The sequence below is a fragment of the Oryctolagus cuniculus genome, chromosome 11 (genome assembly GCF_051225735.1).
Source record: "Oryctolagus cuniculus isolate XC-2025 breed Fujian yellow rabbit chromosome 11, ASM5122573v1, whole genome shotgun sequence".
NCBI classification, from domain to species: domain Eukaryota; kingdom Metazoa; phylum Chordata; class Mammalia; order Lagomorpha; family Leporidae; genus Oryctolagus; species Oryctolagus cuniculus.
Window position 1 is genome coordinate 110,343,788 of NC_142877.1, and position 18,024 is coordinate 110,361,811.

The window sequence follows — 18,024 nt, forward strand, 5'->3', positions numbered from 1 at the left end:
ACCCCCTGACCACCTACCTGGAGCAGGGATGGCACTGTGCGTGGGGGAGGCAGCCAGCCCCAGGTGACTTCCTGAGACTGGCAAGGCGTTGCTCACAGAGGATGAAGTCAGCTGCTCCATCCCCACTGGGCTCAGGTTCATTTCATTCATCCTAGGAAACAGAAATCCAAAAGGTTAGGCAACAGAATGACCTTGGTGACTGTGCTAAGATACTACAGAGCCTGAGTCACTGGGGATAGAGAAAAGAGGCTTGACCGACTGTGCTCACAACTCTTGGAGACAGCCAGTGTCACAGTCTACCCAGTAAAGAACTGGGTCTCAGAGATGGGAACTATCTCCAGTCAACATCATATAGCAGGAATAGGATTTGACTTGGCGTCTGTCTTGTTCCAAATGCACTGCACGCCATGTAAAGCAATCACAGGGAATGACGGTTTATTAGAATCACTCGAGCATTCCCTTCGACAACATCTATTTTCTCCAAGAGCTTATTACTTCAAACCTTTGCTTTTTTAGGCAGCTTGTCTTAATCTACTCTAAGAACCTTTACTGATCTATACTCCTTACCAGGAGTTGAAGCAATAATGAATCTGATTCCAGATTATTAGTGGTATAATGAGGGTAGGCATTGTGGTACAGGTTAACCCTGAGACACAGGCATCCCATATGAGCACTGGTTCAAGTCCCAACTGCACCACTTCTGATCCAGCTCTCTGCTATGGCCTGGGAAAGCAGTAGAAGACGGCCCAAGTCCTTGGGCCCCTGCACCCGCGTGGGAGACCCACAAGAAGCTCCTGGCTTCAGATCAGCGCAGCTCCGGCATTGCAGCCATCTGGGGAGTGAACCAGCAGATCAAAGAGCTCGCTCTCCCTCTGCCTCTCCCTGTAACTCTGCCTTTCAAATAAATAAATAAATAAATCTTGAGAGAGAGAGAGAGGAGAGAGAGAAAGGAAGGAAGGACGGAAGGAAGGAAGGAGCGAGCAGTTCAGTGAAAGAGCACAGAACATCCTGCAAAAACGCAGTTCAGCAGTGTTTAAGTCTACAGACCACACTTGCAGGCTGAAGAATAGAGGAATCTTTTCTATACAATCCAGCTTGCGCAGCAGTTACAAGGGAGCTTTCAAAAGGTTCACGGAAACATGGAGCTAAAAGAGAATGCCGATTTTCCACAAACTTTTTGAGGTCCCTTTGTAAAAAAAAAAGTCTCAAAAATAAATAACACTGATTTGAAAACATTACGGAGGTTATTATCAAAATGTGTTCCAATTCAGAATTGAGAGGCTTCCGTCTTAGAGCTGTCTTAATCCCACGAGGCTACCCAAAGGAGGCCTCCAACGAGCTCCAGTCCTGACAGTGGGTATCACATTCTTCTCTGTGAGACCTGGATGGAGCTCCGAGATCCCAGGCATCTGGGGAGTGAATCAGTGTGGACAGGAGCTTTTCCTGCCTCAAACATAAAAATAAATAAGACTACATACTCTTCAGCAGTGACAGCAAGCCTAAATAGGTTTTTAATTCAGAAAAAATGGCAATGCTATTAACCAATCAACCTGAAAATAACAACAGCTAACATTTATGACCCTTATCACGTGCTAGGCGATGGGCTAAGCGATTCGCACGTAACTCGCTCTCCTGATCCTCCCTAACTGCTGTGAGGTGGGTACGATTCTGTCTTCTACTTTCAAGATGAGGACACGAGCCGGCACCGCGGCTCACTAGGCTAATCCTCTGCCTTGAGGTGCCAGCACACTGGGTTCTAGTCCCGGTCGGGGCACTGGATTCTGTCCTGGTTGCCCCTCTTCCAGGCCAGCTCTCTGCTGTGGCCAGGGAGTGCAGTGGAGGATGACCCAAATGCTTGGGCCCTGCACCCCATGGGAGACCAGGAGAAGCACCTGACTCCTGCCATCGGATCAGCTCGGTGCGCCGGCCATTGGAGGATAAATCAACGGCAAAAGGAAGACCTTTCTCCCTGTCTCTCTCTCTCACTGTTCACTCTGCCTGTCGTAAAAAAAAAAAAAAAAAAAAAAAAGGATGAGGAGACGAAGGCTCAGAGACGCTAAGAAACTTAACCTAAGATCTCACAACTGGTAAAGAGGCACAGCTGGGATGTAAATGCAGACCTACCTCATTCACGAAACCAAGCTCTTAACAACAATCAGGAAAAGAAAAACCACAGAAGTGTCTTGCCTTTCACAGTCCCCACACAGGAGCACCTGCTCGTAGTGTGAGGTATATGTCAAGCCCCACACACCTGCTTCCTGTACACCCACAGAATTCACCCTTATTCCTGGCCATTATGTCATAAAACTAAGCTCTCAGACATCATAAAGAACACAAGGCCAACTCAGGTCACGAGTGGCCCTCTCAAGTATTCTGATTGGCTGGAATAATGCAAACTCTTATCCTTACCTGAAAGACAGGTAAAAGGTGCACCTTACGAGGGACAGCACACCACAGCAGCATTTTATTAGGCTGGCAAACAAGGAACAGAAATCCTCGTAGCCTACAGAAACCGGACCTACCTTCATTTTGAAAGGTTCTGGGCTTGACCTAATTTAAAACGGACTTTTCCTATAATGTTTTTATAGCTACACCCATAACTACAACACTAACATCACTGGAGCCATAATGCCCTACAACAAATTGGTTATGATAATGTTTAAACGTCCATCAAAAGTCTCTAGTTTCAACCCCCGTTCTGAAAACTTCTGAGTATCCATCTGTGTACCTAATCTCCAGATAAAAATCAAAATGGTGTTTCAAGGCTGCCTCCTAAGCCTTCTCAAACCAGTTCAAACCAGAGTTGAATGTGAGAGGCTCAGCAGATTTCTGCTTGGTTGGGAAGTCACTAAAATGTGATGACCTCAGCAGCCACAAACCAAAGGTAACTAAGTAGTACCCCAGAGAGTGGGCAGAGGACGAGGAGGAAGCAGCACAGGCTCCTCTGAGGATGTTCTCATGCCAAGGCGCCCGTCTTTTCTAGCCACTTTTCTCACACGGAGTCTAAGCAGCAATCCAGGAAGGTCTGGGATCACCGCACGGTGGGCAGCTAAACCATTCCTGCAAACTTCCATAGCTTCTGCCTTTCTAACTGACCTCTGTAGCCGTTTCCCAGTCGCTGACTCCACATCTTTTTCTTAGAGTAAGAAGCTAACTGAAATGTAGCCACTTTGCAGAATGCAACAGTTGCAATCATTTCAAGGAACGTATGTTTGATCTTCCTCATTCTAAACCTGCAGCTTTTGAAAGGGTCCTGGAAAAAAAAATTTTCTCTGTTTTGCTTCTGTAGGGGTCCTGGCCCAGTTTCTCACGGTGCTTTTAAAAGGCTTTAAGGGCTTCATTTGCCCACTCTATCAACCCAGCCACGTGGTCAGCAGGGAAACTCAGAGCCAGGCGTGCTGATAAAAACCACTTTGGAATCCAGGTAAAGATATGATTAAACACTCAAAGACACAGGCACAAAGGCGTGGACCAGCCAACAATAAATCCGTGGCTATCTGGAAAAAGTATTCACATTTCAACCCAACCGTTTCTGGATGTCTCGCTTCCTACAAACTTATTTGCAAATCGCACCTGTAAACTTCCCAATGGCACCAAAAGAAAAAAAAAAAAACAAAAAAACAAAAAACAAAAAACAAAGGCATCCACCCTGGCCAGTCGTTCCCCGTACTTTTTCCCAAGATGTCGCCAGCGCGGACCCCACCTGCCTACCCACCTGTGATGCACCTGCTTGGGGCCAAGTGTCAGAGAAAAGAGCGCTCGGGCGGCGGGGAACCGGCATGGGGCGCTGCCTTCCAGGCTCACGTGCTACCGCATCTTGCTTACGACCGCTGCACAGACGCGGCCACTCGTCCTCGGGGCCGCCCGGGGCCGCGCAGCGTCGCCCGAGGGCCAGCGGGCGCGCACCGCGCCACGGGCTGGGGCATGCCGCGGCTCACTCGAGGCCTGTCCTCCGGAAGCGTCGGGCCGGAGGCCGCCCAACCTGGGGTAGGTGGGGACAAGAGCGGTCACCAAAGGCTGGAGGGACGCAGGCCCGGTCCCCGTCGCCCCCGGGGCTGCAGACCCCGCTGCCCGAGGGCCGCCCGCTCGTCCGCCCGTCCGCCCGCCGGCCCGGGGCCCGCAGGCCCGCCCGGGCCCGCACGCAGCCCACCTGCCGGCCGCGCGGGGGGCGCGCGCGCCTGCCCCACCGCTTTGTTCCTCATCCGGACGGCGCTCGCCTAAGAGTCCTCCCCGCCCGCTCGACCCCCGCGGCCCGAGGGCCGCCGGCCTAACGTTTCCCTCCCAGCCCCGCCCGGCCCGCCGCCTCGTCCGGGGCGCACCCTCCGCGGCGCGTTTCCGGCTCCTCAGCCACTCTCCGCGCCCACCGCCCCGCCCCCCGTGCGCGCGCCCCTCCCCGCCGCGCCTCGCCGGAGGCCCTCGCGCGCCTCTTCGCCCCACCCTCAGCCCGATCCGGCCTCGCGCGTGCGCACCGCTGGGACCCGGCCGGGAGACGCTCGCGCCCGAGCGCCGCTTCTCGATCAGGCCCGGACGAGTCGAGCGCCGAGCGGTCGACCCTCGGTTGCTAGGCGACCGAAGCTGCTGTGGGACGCCCGGGCGGCTCTGCACGCCCGGGTGTGTCCTGAGGCCTCTGAGTCCCACAGATTCGGGGTTCCAGTCGTCGAATGCCCCTAATAGGGATCCAAGGAAGACCCCAAACATTCAAAATAGAGGATTTAGCCCAGGAAACCGGCAGCGTTCCCAGGAGGAACTGGGGTTATATCCCGGATGTTTCTCGCCATGTGTTACACTTACAGACTGACTAGCTTCCCTGATTTCCATCCTAAACGATGGCGTCTGGGGGGTTGTACAAATTTTCTTCTGTTTTCCTATCCCCTCTGTGTCCTGCTAAGCCCTGCTAAACGCTGGGCGTACTGGGAGTGGTCCCAAGCCCGTGAGGTACAGCAGGTGGCCTGGCGACGCCCTCTCCCAGCAGAAGAGCAGTCCCGGGAAACCTGTCATTTAGAAACATTTATTGAATGACTGCCCAAAAACGGGGATAGAGGCGGGGCTTAAGCGGCTGCGTGAGACGCTCGCATCACAAGGCCGAGGGCCTGATTCCATTCCCAGCACCTCTCCGCTTGGGATTCAGCTTCCTGCAGATGTGCCTGGAAGGAACCGATGGAGGCTCAAATGCCTGGGCCACTGCTACCCACGTGGGAGACACGGATTGAGTTCTGGGCTCCTAGCCCAGCCCTGACTGATGCCAGCATTTGGGGAATGCCCCGGCAGCTGAAGATCTCTCGCTCGCTCACTAGCTCTCTCTCTCAGCCTTTCACATTGTAGATAAATAAACTTAAAAAAAAAAAAAAAAGACATTCGAAACAAGACACAGGTCCTGACTTGTGACAATGTGCAGACCGGGGATTTTTGAAAATTCAGTCTGAAGCCAACGTTGCGGTGCAGTGTCTTAGCGGCTGCCTGCGCTGCTGGCATCACATACTGGAGCACTGGTGCCACATCCCTAGTCCTCCACGTCCCATTCAGCTCCCTGCTATGTGCCTGGGAACGCAGTGGAAGATGGCCCAAGCACGTGGGCCCCTGCACCCACAGCCATCTGGGGAGTGAACCAGCAGGTGGAAGATCTCTTTCTCTCTCTGTCTTACTCTCTCTAGCTCTCTCTCTCTGTCACTTTGCCTTTCAAATACAATTTTTAATAAAATTCAATCTAATTTGAAAGGGCAAAGGCACAAGGTTTGGGACAACCGTCAGGAGTGGTATCAACTCCTTGACGTTGGCAGGTCACCTCGGTTTCACTTTCTTGTTGACACAAATAGAAGTCTAAATCAAGAAAGTCAGATTTTCAGAAGTCAGTGAGAGACAGTGTGCCATGAAATGCCACATCCAACCTGGGGCCTAGAGACTGGTGACATATCCTATCAATGGCTGTGTTATGGTTTTATTGCCTGTTCTTTCTGAACAGTTTTTTTTTTTTTTAAGATTGATTTATTTACTTGAAATCGTTACACGGAGAGAGGAGAGGCAGACAGAGAGAGAGAGAGATCTTCCATCTGCTGGTTCACTCCCCAACTGGCCACAATGGTTGGAACTGCGCTGATCTGAAGCCAGGGACCAGGAGCTTCTTCCAGGTCTCCCACACAGGTGCAGGGGCCCAACAACTTGGGCCATCTTCTACTGCTTTCCCAGGCCATAGCAGAGAGCTGGATTGGAAGTGGAGCAGCCAAGACTCGAGCTGATGCCCATATGGGATGCTGGCACTGCAGGCGGTGGCTTTACCCACTACGCCACAGGGCTGGCCCCTATATTGTAGACATTTCAAGACCATCAGTTTTAATGTTGATAAAGTTAGATTTGTCAGTTGTTTTAGTGGTTTGTGTGTTCTGTCGAGGTCACAACGGTTTTCTGCTGTACTGGCTCCTGTAAGAATTTCAGTTTTACCTCTATGTTTATCTGTCTTGATTTTTATATACACCTCTGTGTGGCAGAGGCCACCCCCCAAGATCTGACCAATGAAAAAGAAACTTACCCAGGAAATGTGGCCTCTTTCCGCTTGCCTGGGAGTGCTTCAACTGTAACCTTTTCAGGTTCTGCTTGAGTAAAGAGCAATGGTGTTAACTGTTTTCAGACCTATAGCTCGAACTATGTATGCCTGGCCTGCCTCTCTCTCTCTCTCTCTCTCTCTGTCTGCCTCTCCTTCTCCCTCCGTGTAACTCTGACTTTCAAGTAAATAAATCAATCTTAAAAAAAAAAACTGTTCAGAAAGAACAGGCAATAAAACCGTAACACAGCCATTGATAGGATACATCACCAGTCTCTAGGCATACAAGCTGCCGCCTGCAGTGCCGGCATCCCGTTTGGGCACCAGATCGAGTCCCTGCTGCTCCACTTCCAATCCAGCTCTCTGCTGTGGCCTGGGAAAGCAGTGGAAGATGGCCCAACTCCTTGGGCCCCTGTGCTGGTGTGGGAGACCCAGAGGAAGCTCCTGACTCTTGGCTTCGGATCAGTGCAGCTTTGGCTGTCTGGACCAATTGGGGAGTGAACCAATGGATGGAAGACCTCTCTCTATAGCTCTCCTTCTCTCTGTGTGTAACTCTAACTTTCAAATAAATAAACAAATCTTTTTAAAAAAAAAGGAAATGTCTATAGAATAAAGAAAGAGCCAAGTCGGACCTGGGAAAAAATTTTAACGTATTTCCATCTGACAAAGGATTTCTATTTGGAGGTTGGCATTGTTGAAAAGAGGGTTAAGCCACCACTTGCGAAAACAGCATCCCATATGAGAGCCTGGCTAGAGTCCTGGCTACTCCACTTCCCACCCAGCTCCTTGCTGGCACCTGAGAAAGCAGCAGAGGATGGCCCAAGTGCTTGGCATGGAGTTCCTGGCTCCTGGCTTCAGCCTCGCCCAGCCCAGCCATTGCAGCCATTTGGGGAGTGAACCAGCAGTGAAAACCTCTGTCCCTCTTGTTCTCTCTGTCTATCCCTCTTTCTCTCTCTGTGTCATTCTGCCTTTCAAATAAATAAATCTTTTTTTTAAAAAAAGATTTGCATTTAATATATAAGAACCCTTTAAAGTTGGTAATAAGAAAACCCAATTTTTTATTTTTGATATAATATTTTTTTAAAAATTATTTATTTATTTGAAATGCAGAGTTTCAGAGAGGCAGAGGCAGTAAGAGAGAGAGAGATCTTCCATCTGCTGGTTCACTCCTCAGATGACCTCAATGGCCAGAGCTGGACCAATCCAAAGCCAGGAGCCAGGAGCTTCTTCCGAGTCTCCCGCTCAAGGGGAGGGGCCCAAAAGGACTTGGGCCATCCTCTACTGCTTCCCCCAGGCCACAGCAGAGAGCTGGATCAGAAGTGGAGCAGCCAGGACTAGAACCAGCACCCATATGGGATGCTGGCACTACAGGCAGTAGCTTAAACCCAAGATAACTTATTTCTAATTTACATTACAGTCAAAGACTTAATTCTCCAGTAAATAAAGAGTCCAGCAAATAAAAAGTAAAAAGACTGGGGTTGGCGCTGTGGCGCAGCAGGTAAAGCTGCCATCTGCGACCCCAGCATCCCCTATGAGTTCAAGTCCCAGCTACTCCACTTCTGATCCAACTCCCTGCTAACGTGCCTAGGAAGGAAGTAGAAGATGGCCCAAGTGCTTGGGCCCCTGCGGCCATGTGTGAGACCTGGAAAAAGCTGCTGGCTTCTGATGGAAGATCTCTCTCTCTCTCTCTGTAATCTGCCTTTTAAATAAATAAAACTTTTTTTTTTAAAAAAAAAGGTACAGGCCGGCGCCGCGGCTCACTAGGCTAATCCTCCGCCTAGCGGCGCCGGCACACCAGGTTCTAGTCCCGGTCGGGGCGCCGGATTCTGTCCCGGTTGCCCCTCTTCCAGGCCAGCTCTCTGCTGTGGCCAGGGAGTGCAGTGGAGGATGGCCCAGGTGCTTGGGCCCTGCACCCCATGGGAGACCAGGAAAAGCACCTGGCTCCTGGCTCCTGCCATCGGATCAGCGCGGTGCGCCGGCCACAGCGCGCCGGCCGCGGCGGCCATTGGAGGGTGAACCAACGGCAAAAGGAAGACCTTTCTCTCTGTCTCTCTCTCTCACTGTCCACTCTGCCTGTCAAAAAATAAAAAATAAATAAAAAAAAAGGTACAAACACTATAGTTCAGCAGAAATATAGGCGAGGGCTATAAACAATGAAATGAAAAGATGTCTGTTTCACTCACATACAGTAAATTTTAAAATAATCACAAATCATTAAAGCCACAGTAGTATCTCATTCTTAAAAATCTGACAAAGATTTAGAACAAAGTCTGACCAAAAAAAACTATATGTGTAGCAAAACTGATACGCACAGGCACTCTTTTCTTGTTTTTTGTTTTAATTTCTTTCTGAGATAACATTTGTACTCAGATTAGACTCACAGGCTTAATGTACCACTAAGTACATAGTTCTAACTAAACTAACTAACTAAAGAGTTCCACTAGTAAAAATTCCATAGTTCAGCAGAAATAGAGGCCAGGGGTATAAACGGTAATCAAATTTTTAAAATGGGACGAAAGTATTTAAACACCCACTTCAGCACAGAAGATATGTGGGTAGCAATTAAGCACAGAGATGTGCGACACCATTAGCCACTGAGAAAATGCAAATCACAACACAACGAAGGGTGTGGGCGTTCAGCCTAGCATTTAAGATGCCAATTAAGATACCCACAGCCCACACTGGAGTGGCTGGGCTCAGTACCCCTCTGACTTCTGACCTCGGCTCCCTGCTGATGCACACCCTGGGAGGCAGTCTTGATGGCCCAAGCTGTTTGGTTCCTGCCACCTGTGCGGCTGGTTACCGCACAATCCCCGACCTGCACGCATTTGGGGAGTGGGCCAGTGGATGGGAAATGTCAGTCTCTGTCTCTCTTGCTCTGTTTCTCAGATAAATAAAATAAAAACACACTGAACTAACACAGCTACTAAAATGACTAAAGCTAAAAAGACCAATTATAGGGGCAGGTGCTGTGGCCGCACTAGGGTAAGCTTCTGCCTGTGGTGCCCACATCTCAAGTGGGTGCCTGTAGGGGTCCCAGCTGCTCCACTTCCAATCCAGCTCCCTGTTTAATTGCCTGGGAAAGCAGTAGAAGATGGCCCAAGTGCTTGGACCTGCCCCTGCACCCATGTGGGAGACCCAAATGAAGCCCGTGGCCTCTGGCTCCTGGCTTTGGCCTGGCCCAGTGCCAGCCAATGTAGCCATCTGGGGAGTGAACCAGTGGATGGAAGAACGAACTCTCTCTCTCTCTCTCTCTCTCTCTCTCTCTCTCTCTCTTGCTCTCTTGTTCTCTTTTGCTCCCACTCCGTAACTGAATTTCAAAATAAATAAATAATAATAATAATAAAAAAGACTAACTACAGCAAGTGTCAGTGTTGTTGTGGAGCAACTGGGATCCTCACTCTCTGCTGGTGACAATGCAAACTGCTGGGGTCACTTTAGAAAACACCTTGGCAGGGACAGGTATTTTGCAGCATCTGTGCCCCTTGGGGCACCCACGTCCCATGATGAAGTGCTGGTTCCAGTCCCAGCCGCTCTGCTTCCGAGCCAGCCCCCTGTTAAAACTCCCGGAAAAGCAGCAGATGACGGCTGGAGCGCTGGGTCCCTGCTCACTCACGTGGGAGGACCCACATGGGGTTCCTGGCTCCTAGCTTCAGCCTGGCCCGGCCAGCTCTCGTGCCCTTTCTCCGTCTCTCCCTCTTTCCCTGTCACTCTTTTTGAAAAATAAAATAGAATAAATTCAGTCTTTAAAAAAATGAAACAACATGGCAAATTTCTTATACCATATAAGTCAGTAATTACATTCCTGGGTATTAACTCAAGAGAAATAAAGACACAGGTTGTAGGAAAATATTTGTACACAAATGCTCATGGCAGCTTTATTTGTAATAGCCCCAAACCAGAAACAACCCCAATGTCCATCAGCCGGAAAAGGAATAACAATTACAAGGCACCTGTACTGTGGAATTCTGCTCAGCATCAAAGAGTGAGCGACTGACACACGGATGGAGCGCAAACGCATCGTGACGCTGAGTGCAAACCAGCAGATACGAAGGACTGCATATCACAGGAGGCCAATTTTACGCAATTCTAGGAAAGAGAGAACTACAGTAATAGAAAGCAGATAAGTGGTGGTCAGGCTCCGGGGACGAGTAAGGGGATGAGGTCGCCTACCTAGGGCCGTAAGGGAACCTCCGGGGGGATAGAGATGGTCTCAGCCATGGCAGAGGTTACCTGACTGCTTGTGTTTCATAAAAATCGACGACTGAGGCTGGCACTGTGGCGTAGCGGGTAAAGCTGCCACCTGCAGCGCAGGCATCCCATATGGGTGCCAGTTGGAGGCCTGGCTGCTCCTCTTCCAATCCAGCTCTCTGCTGTGGCCTGGGAAAGCAGTAGAAGATGGCCCAAGTCCTTGGGCCCCTGCACCCACATGGGAGACCCAGAAGAAGCTCCTGACTCCTGGCTTCGGATCAGCACAGCTCCAGCCATTGCGGCCATCTGGGGAGTGAACCAGTGGATGGAAGACCTGTTTCTCTGTCTCTACCTCTCTCTGTAACTCTGTCTTTCAAATAAATAATAAAAAAATTGCCTTATAGTAGCTTAGAAAAAATATTTATTTATTTATTTATTTGAAAGGCAGAGTTACAGAGAGGCAGAGCCAGAGAGAGAGAGAGGTCTTTCATCTGGTGGTTCACTCCCCAGTTGGCCACAACAGCCGGAGCTGGGCTGATCTGAAGCCAGGAGCCAGGAGCTTCTTCTGGGTCTCCCATGTGGGTGCAGAGGCCCAAGGACTTGGGCCATCTTCTACTGCTTTCCCAGGCCACAGCAGAGAGCTGGATTGGAAGTGGAGTAGCCAGGACTCGAACCAGCATCCATATGGGATACTGGCACTGCAGGCGGCAGCTTCACCTGCTACGCCACAGAGCCGGCCCCACCTTATAATATCTTTAAAAGAGATGTGGGTGGGCATTTGGTGCAGCAGTGACGATGCTGCCTGGGGCACCCTCATGCCATATCGGAATGCCTCACGGGAGTCCTGGCTCCCGCACTTCCGATCCAGCTTCCTGTTAGTGCACACCCTAGGAAGCATTTGACGGCTCAAGTACCCGGGTCCCTGACACCCATGCAGGAGACCTGTATTGAGTTCTGGTCTCTTGACTTTGACCTGTCCCAGCTCTGGTGGTTGCAGGCATTTCGGGGAGAGAACAGAGCAGATAGATGATTTCTTTCTATTTCTCTGTCTCTTGGCCTCTCAGATAAAGTGAAAATAGACAAATATAAAACTAAAAGAGAATGTACCGCTATAGATGAAGGATTAGTGAAACTTTTTTGTCCTACCCGACAGTTGGACCTTTAGCTAACTTTCTGCTGTTTCCCTGGAAACCTGATAGAGGTCAAATATCACCATGTCATTAAACAGCATCACTTATATTAATGTAATTATCTGATTTGTAAATCGAATCTGGACTGGCTTATGTATAAATTCCTGATGGAGAAGCGTGCTTTGGCCTTCCCTGGGAAGGAAGACTCTTTATTTGTGTAAAGATTTATGTATTTATTTGAGAGGTAGAGTTACAGACACAGAGAGAGACAGAGAGACAGAGACAAAGGTGTTCTATCCACTGGTTCACTCCCCACATGGCCACAACTGCCAGGGCTGGGCCCATCTGAAGTCAGGAGCCAGAAGCCTTTTCGGGGTTTCCCACACAGGTGCAGGGGCCCAAGCACTTGGGCCATCTTTTGCTGTGATGCAGCCAGGACACGAGCCGGTGCCCATTTAGGATGCCGGCATTGCAGGCCAGGGCGTTATCCCACTGTGCCACAGCACCGGCCCCTCTTCGTGAACTTTTGGAAGGCTTTTTGTATGCATGGATTTCAAAAAAACCACTTGCACCAAAATCAACTTATCTTTTAATTCCATATTTTCCAAATATTTTCCTTCCAAGTGAACCTGATGCCGGCTGTGGCCCATGCCCATGCTCGTCTTCTGAATCTAGCTGTTTAGTTGTATCTGACGCATGCTGCACGTGATGATACAAAGAGTTCATTCCTGAGCTATCATTGAACAGAGTCCCGGTAGATGATCAGGGTGAGATTTAGTTAACTACAGCTATGAGAAATCTTAGGTCTCGCAGGAAGTCAGAATACACGGATCCCTGCTCCCTCTTGTGGTCATGGATGCAAATTGCAGATTTGGAACCAGAAAGGTTTGCGCCCTGAGCCAAGGAAACCCAAAGCTGTAACTCGCCATCACATCACAGAGTAGACTTCCGTCTGTTCGCCTGTCCTGTCTCAAGCAGGTGCTGAGCGGCCTGAGTTGGAGAAGTGCGAGTTTTCCCTCCTCCTTAGAGATAAGGTGAGATCTGTGGAGCCCGCGGGTTAGTGATCCCGGTTTCTTACATAAGCAGATCCAGATAGGACCGCACAGGGAGCCCCAAGCGCCCTGGGCGGTTTCGCGCATCTGCAACGTGAGCCGGCCAGACGGATGAAACGCCTGCACGTTGGGGAAAACACTCACTGGAGTCGGAACGAAGTGGAGAGCGACCGGGACTCGGCACCTGCTCTTTCCATCTCTTCTGTGGCAGCCCTAGCAGCTCCTCCTCTCCACCAGGCACATCACTCGAGTCATGTCACGCTGCGCTCCCTGGGAAAGCCACTTCCTTCCAGGGCATCCGTGCTTTCCAAAAGCCATCGGAAGCCCTGTGACCACGCAGTGACATCATGCACACCCTGCTCGGACCCTACAAGAGGAACACTGCAGGGTCAAGCTCTGGCCATTTTTTATTGTGGCATTGGAGGAAAAAGAAAAGTCTTGCCAATATATTTTTCCTTCAGAGATAGGCTATGTGTGGAGCCAATCTGCTCCAAGACCTTTACATTCTAACAATAACTCCACTGGTCAGATCAGGGAGTCCTTGGAGTTTCCTACACTACATTTTCTTCCTTATTATTTTAAATTACATTTCACCTAACGCAGATGGAAAAACAGCAATAGGTGTTGTTTGTAAGAAACAGTGAAGCGATCCACAAAGCAAAGCCAACTCCCCTTGCATCCACAGTGCCACCATTTTTTAGGCAACGGGGCTCAGTGTCTGACTTTTCACTTCTGTCTCTGTGTGCTCACAAACACACAGAAAGTGTGTGCCTACCCGGCATGTCGACGTGTTTGCTTTCTGCTCCTGCTGCAGACATAACTCTGTTTTCTCATTATGGATAACTCTGCAATACCAACAGATCTTACTCCTTGTTCTTAACAATAGCATCGTGTTCTCCAAAGATTAACCTCCAAAGATTAACCCTCTCCATGAACATTCAGGCTACTTCCGTTTTTCATCACTACCGATGCTGCAATCAATAGTAGTGCACATATAAGTCTCTAATGGTGCATTTGTTTTTTGTAGGACAAAATTTGTGGGGGAAGATTAGATTAAAGGGCATGTGATATATATGTATGTATGTATGTATGTATGTATACCGTATGAATCTTAATAGTTGCAATCCCAAAAGCTTCCAGCAATTCACCCTTCTTCAAATCCTGCCCTGGATGTCAGCAATCTCTTTAAGAGAATGAAAACTGGTTGCCAATGCTCCCCTACCACCTGCTCTTTGCTCTACACATATATGCCGGGATGCAAATACAGCTCCTCTTTGCTGAGAACACCTCACTACCCTCCTCTCGTTCCTAAGGTCAAAACCTTCCCAGGGCCCCAGAGAGCACCGTGAGGTCCGTCGCCCTCCCTGCGCCTCCGGGGGGGTTTTCTCCTAACAGGAAAGCGACATCCCGGTTTTTATGGAGAAATCCTGATGACATCCCAGCTTCTTTGCTGGGATGACCTTCGTCGGGAGCTACACCTTTTAAAAATGTGACTTGGGCCTGAAAGGAATAATTATTTCTGTTTCATTTGCCTTGATGGAAATGTTTTCCCTGTTGCTGCAGGCAGATCACTTAGAGTAAACAGGGAAACACAGGACTTGTCAAAAAAAAAAAAAACATGTCAGGGCGACCCCTTAGCTCCCGAGGAGCAGGCAGGAGATCTGATCACGGGGGAGGGGGTGTCTTCTCTGGTTTTTAAGTGGGACTTTTAAAGTGGAGAGATGCCTTTCATGTGCTGGTGTGCAGAAGAGGAAATCCGATTTTCAGAGTGATAACACATTCTTTGACATTAACCGGTACAGTTGGATGTTTAATGACCCTTTGATCTTCAAAGCCCTTTACCGACACGGATGGATTAATGATTCGGGTTTTGGTTGTGTGTTGAAAAGCCCAGTCTTCAAAGCCGTCATCCCTTCTCCTTGGAGCGGGGGCTCTCCACCTTTCACATGTTGCTTTCCTGCACCCCCACCGCGAGAAAAATAGATTATACCTTTTATTCGACCAAGAAGAAGACGATGGAAAAATACTCTGTGCGAAGGAAAGTCTGTGTCCTTACACCCTGGGTGGGATTAGGAGGAGTCGGGAAGCAGCGTTTGAGCTGTGTTTACAGTAAGCACTGCGAGAAATGACTGCCTGGCTGAGTCTGTCACCGTGCTGTCTTTTGATGTCCTTTTCAAAAGTAGCAATAAGTACGCAAAGCGCCCTGCGTTAAACCCAAGCTGGGACAGAATGCGACGACCCTTGTACTTGTGGCTAAAGTGCATCTATATTTCCTCCTCTCTCTCTCTCTCTCTCTCTCTCTCCTCTCAATTGTCAGTAGGGTTTGAAAAGGTTTGGTTTCGCGCTCTTCCTGGACTCGACACATCTTTCGACCGCAAGAGAGCAGCCTGCGCTTTGATGCGCTCTTCCCTGCTCCGCCCAGGAATGAAAGCGCGAGTGGAAGTTTGCAAACACATCCTCAGCCCTGGAACCGCAGTCGGCACTCACGTCCTGATCTCCCGGGAGACGTGCGGCTCGGCCACCTGTGGGTTCCTGGGAGGAGCTCTTCTCCACTCCTGAAGCTCGCCGGCGCTCTGCTCCAGGGCCCAGGGCGGTGGATTGCGGGCGCGGAGCAGCTGTGGTGGCTTTGGGAAGATGACTCTGGGTTTAGTTTGCGCTCGCATATCCAGGTAAGGAACCCAGAGAGAGACCCCTTTCTTTTGAAATAAGAAGATCAGAGGGAAGCCGGGGTTGGAAGTGTGGATTAGGGAGATCCTCCATCCCTACCTCCCACCTCCGCTCTGAATCTTTAAAAAAAAAAAAAAAAAAAATCAAGGAGTGCCTTGAACTTGGGGAATCATGCGAAGAGCCCTCGAAGCCTGCCCGGGAACCTAGCTTCCTCGCCACAGACAGACGGTCTGGATGGACCAGCGTCTCCGATTTGAGCCTCGCTGTCCTCTCTGGAGAGATTACGCGCTTGCGGGTGATCTGTGTGCGTGTCGGGGAATGATGGAGACCCGTACACCGGCCGCACTGCTGACCCTGCCGTACCCCCTGCGCGCTGTGCCACTGGGCACGCCAGGGACCCTGCCCCGCCTGCCTCTAAGAGACCACTTGGGAGTCTCCTGGCGCCTGGACGCCGCGTGCTGGGAGCGGGCGCATGGGGACTGCGCGCCCAGGCGGCCGTCGCCGCCCCCACCGCTGGACTGCGCCTTGGAGCCCGCCTTCCTGCGGAAACGCAACGAGCGCGAGCGGCTGCGGGTGCGCTGCGTGAACGAGGGCTACGCGCGCCTGCGGGACCACCTGCCCCGCGAGCTGGCCGACAGGCGCCTCAGCAAGGTGGAGACGCTGCGCGCCGCCATCGGCTACATCAAGCACCTGCAGGAGCAGCTGGCGCGCCACGCCCCGGGCCAGGAGGCTGCGGCGGCAGCCGCCCCGCAGCGCAGGGCCGAGTGCAACAGCGACGGCGAGTCCAAGGCCTCGTCGGCGCCGTCGCCCAGCAGCGAGCCCGAGGAGGCGGGCAGCTAGCCGGCCCCGGCGCCCCGGCGCGGACCCAGCGTGCGGTCTCCTTGTAAGGCTCGCTCCCACGGTGTGCGCCTTTCGAATCTGGTTGCTGCACCAGGCCTACATCTTAAGGAAAAGCCACGCGTGCTTCGGGGCGGGGAGGGGAGGGAGGGTATTTTGACATTTTGGGGACTTTCCCCCAGTGGGTTAGTACTTGGCAATTTCAAGGTGCTTATTAAGGAAATTCTTTTCCTGTTCTTCTGAAATGCAAACTGTCCCAGACACCTCATTCTGAACACGATTGTGCAAAACAACTGGAATGTTTCAGTTTTGTGGATAAATTATTTACAGAGATATTAAACCTTAACCAGAAAAAGACCTAGCCACCAAGAAAATAAAAATTGCTTAGGATGAGAGGAACACTCTGCATGGCTTCCTTTGGGAGTTGTGGACTTTTCCTTGCCTTGCTTTGGGGAACGGGGACGCTTGGCTGGCACGTGAGAGCATGTGGCCAGCGCGTGCCCCTGGACTCCAGCTCATGCCTTGGGCCACATGAACATGTGAATGGCCAAGAAGACCTCTGCACGAGATAGATGCCTTTGTACCAACAAGCGCCCACTGGAAACTCTATATAGCATTTGGTGGCTAATAAAATATCTGGGTTGTTAATGATCTCTTTGGGGGAGGACTCAGAATTGTATGAACACTTCAAAAATTTCCTTTTCTTCGCATTCTCCTTTGAAGTTCTCACTCCGTGCAACCTTTTCTTAAAGTGACACGGTGACTTTACTAAATCTAGCTGATTTAGTAAAACTGATGATTGAACCAGCTGTTGGAAGGGATGTGGGACATGGAGGATGGATTGGGATTGGTACATTCTCAAACGTTTTTTTTTTTTTTATCATCATGAGGGTATTATTGAAATTATCTAGCCAACTGTGGCTATTGCCAGTTTTGTTGTTTTTGTTAATTTATGTATTCATTTTCATCTACTTGAAAGGCAGAGTGAGAGAGATCTTTTATCTGCTGGGTTACTCCACAAATGGCTGCAGCAGCCAGGGCTGGGCCCGGCCAAAGCCAGGAGTCCAGAACTCCATCTGGCTCTCCCACATGAGTGGCAGGGGCCAAGCACTTGAGCCATCATCGGCTGCCTCCCAGGCGCATTAGCAAGGAACTGGATGGGGACTGGAGCAGCTGGGTCTCAAACCAGCTCCCATATGGGATGTGGGTATTCAAAGCAGTGCACCACAAGGTCTGCCCCTGTTACCAGTCTTAAAAAACCCTTTGGTGCTTTCTCCCTCTGAGAAGCAATTAAGAATTCTGTAGCTAAGTGAAATGCCTTGTTGATACGTAAATATGAACCTCCTCTTGCTCTTTGTTTTCAGCTTTGGTGAGAGGAGTGGGGGTTGGGGAGAGGACTGGAAATAGACGAGGAGAACTAACTTTTTACAGGTGCACCCACTGGGGAAGCTATTCAGTGAACATGCCAGGAACTTTGTTGTGTGCCTTTTACATTTTGTCCTACTTAATCCTCATAAATTTGCAGAGTGACTATTACACATTTTATGGTAAGAACAGAGAGACTAATAAACAAAGCTCAAAGAGGTTACATGCCTGGAACTAGGACCCGCCT

At 50.3% G+C, this 18,024-nt stretch overlaps 2 protein-coding genes across 9 annotated transcripts in view; one reads left to right on the top strand and one right to left on the bottom strand.

Moving 5' to 3' along the window:
* PRDM4 (PR/SET domain 4) overlaps nucleotides 1-4,423 on the bottom strand; it is a 33,402-nt gene extending 28,979 nt beyond the window's left edge. For 3 of the 8 annotated variants that reach the window (XR_016215656.1, XM_089306855.1, XM_089306856.1), the window contains exons 1-3: nucleotides 4,151-4,313; nucleotides 3,716-3,982; nucleotides 18-151 (exon numbers count right to left, since the gene is read on the bottom strand). Coding sequence is in view for 7 of the 8 variants with exons in the window: in XM_089306855.1 (XP_089162981.1) it covers nucleotides 18-150 (133 nt within the window). In the remaining variant the exon portion in view is untranslated. The other 5 variants (XM_070051320.2, XM_089306854.1, XM_070051318.2 and 2 more) reach the window with 5 other exon arrangements.
* Nucleotides 4,424-14,832: 10,409 nt separating this feature from the next.
* On the top strand, nucleotides 14,833-17,056 carry ASCL4 (achaete-scute family bHLH transcription factor 4). Its single transcript, XM_008257101.5, has one exon. The coding sequence runs from the start codon at nucleotides 15,810-15,812 to the stop codon at nucleotides 16,413-16,415; it is 606 nt and encodes a 201-aa protein (XP_008255323.3). The 5' UTR covers nucleotides 14,833-15,809; the 3' UTR covers nucleotides 16,416-17,056.
* The last annotated feature ends 968 nt before the right edge of the window (nucleotides 17,057-18,024 follow it).

Excerpts from the sequence above, each read along its gene's own strand:
- ASCL4 (XM_008257101.5), top strand. The coding sequence starts at position 15,810 with ATGGACCAGCGTCTCCGATTTGAGCCTCGCTGTCCTCTCTGGAGAGAT.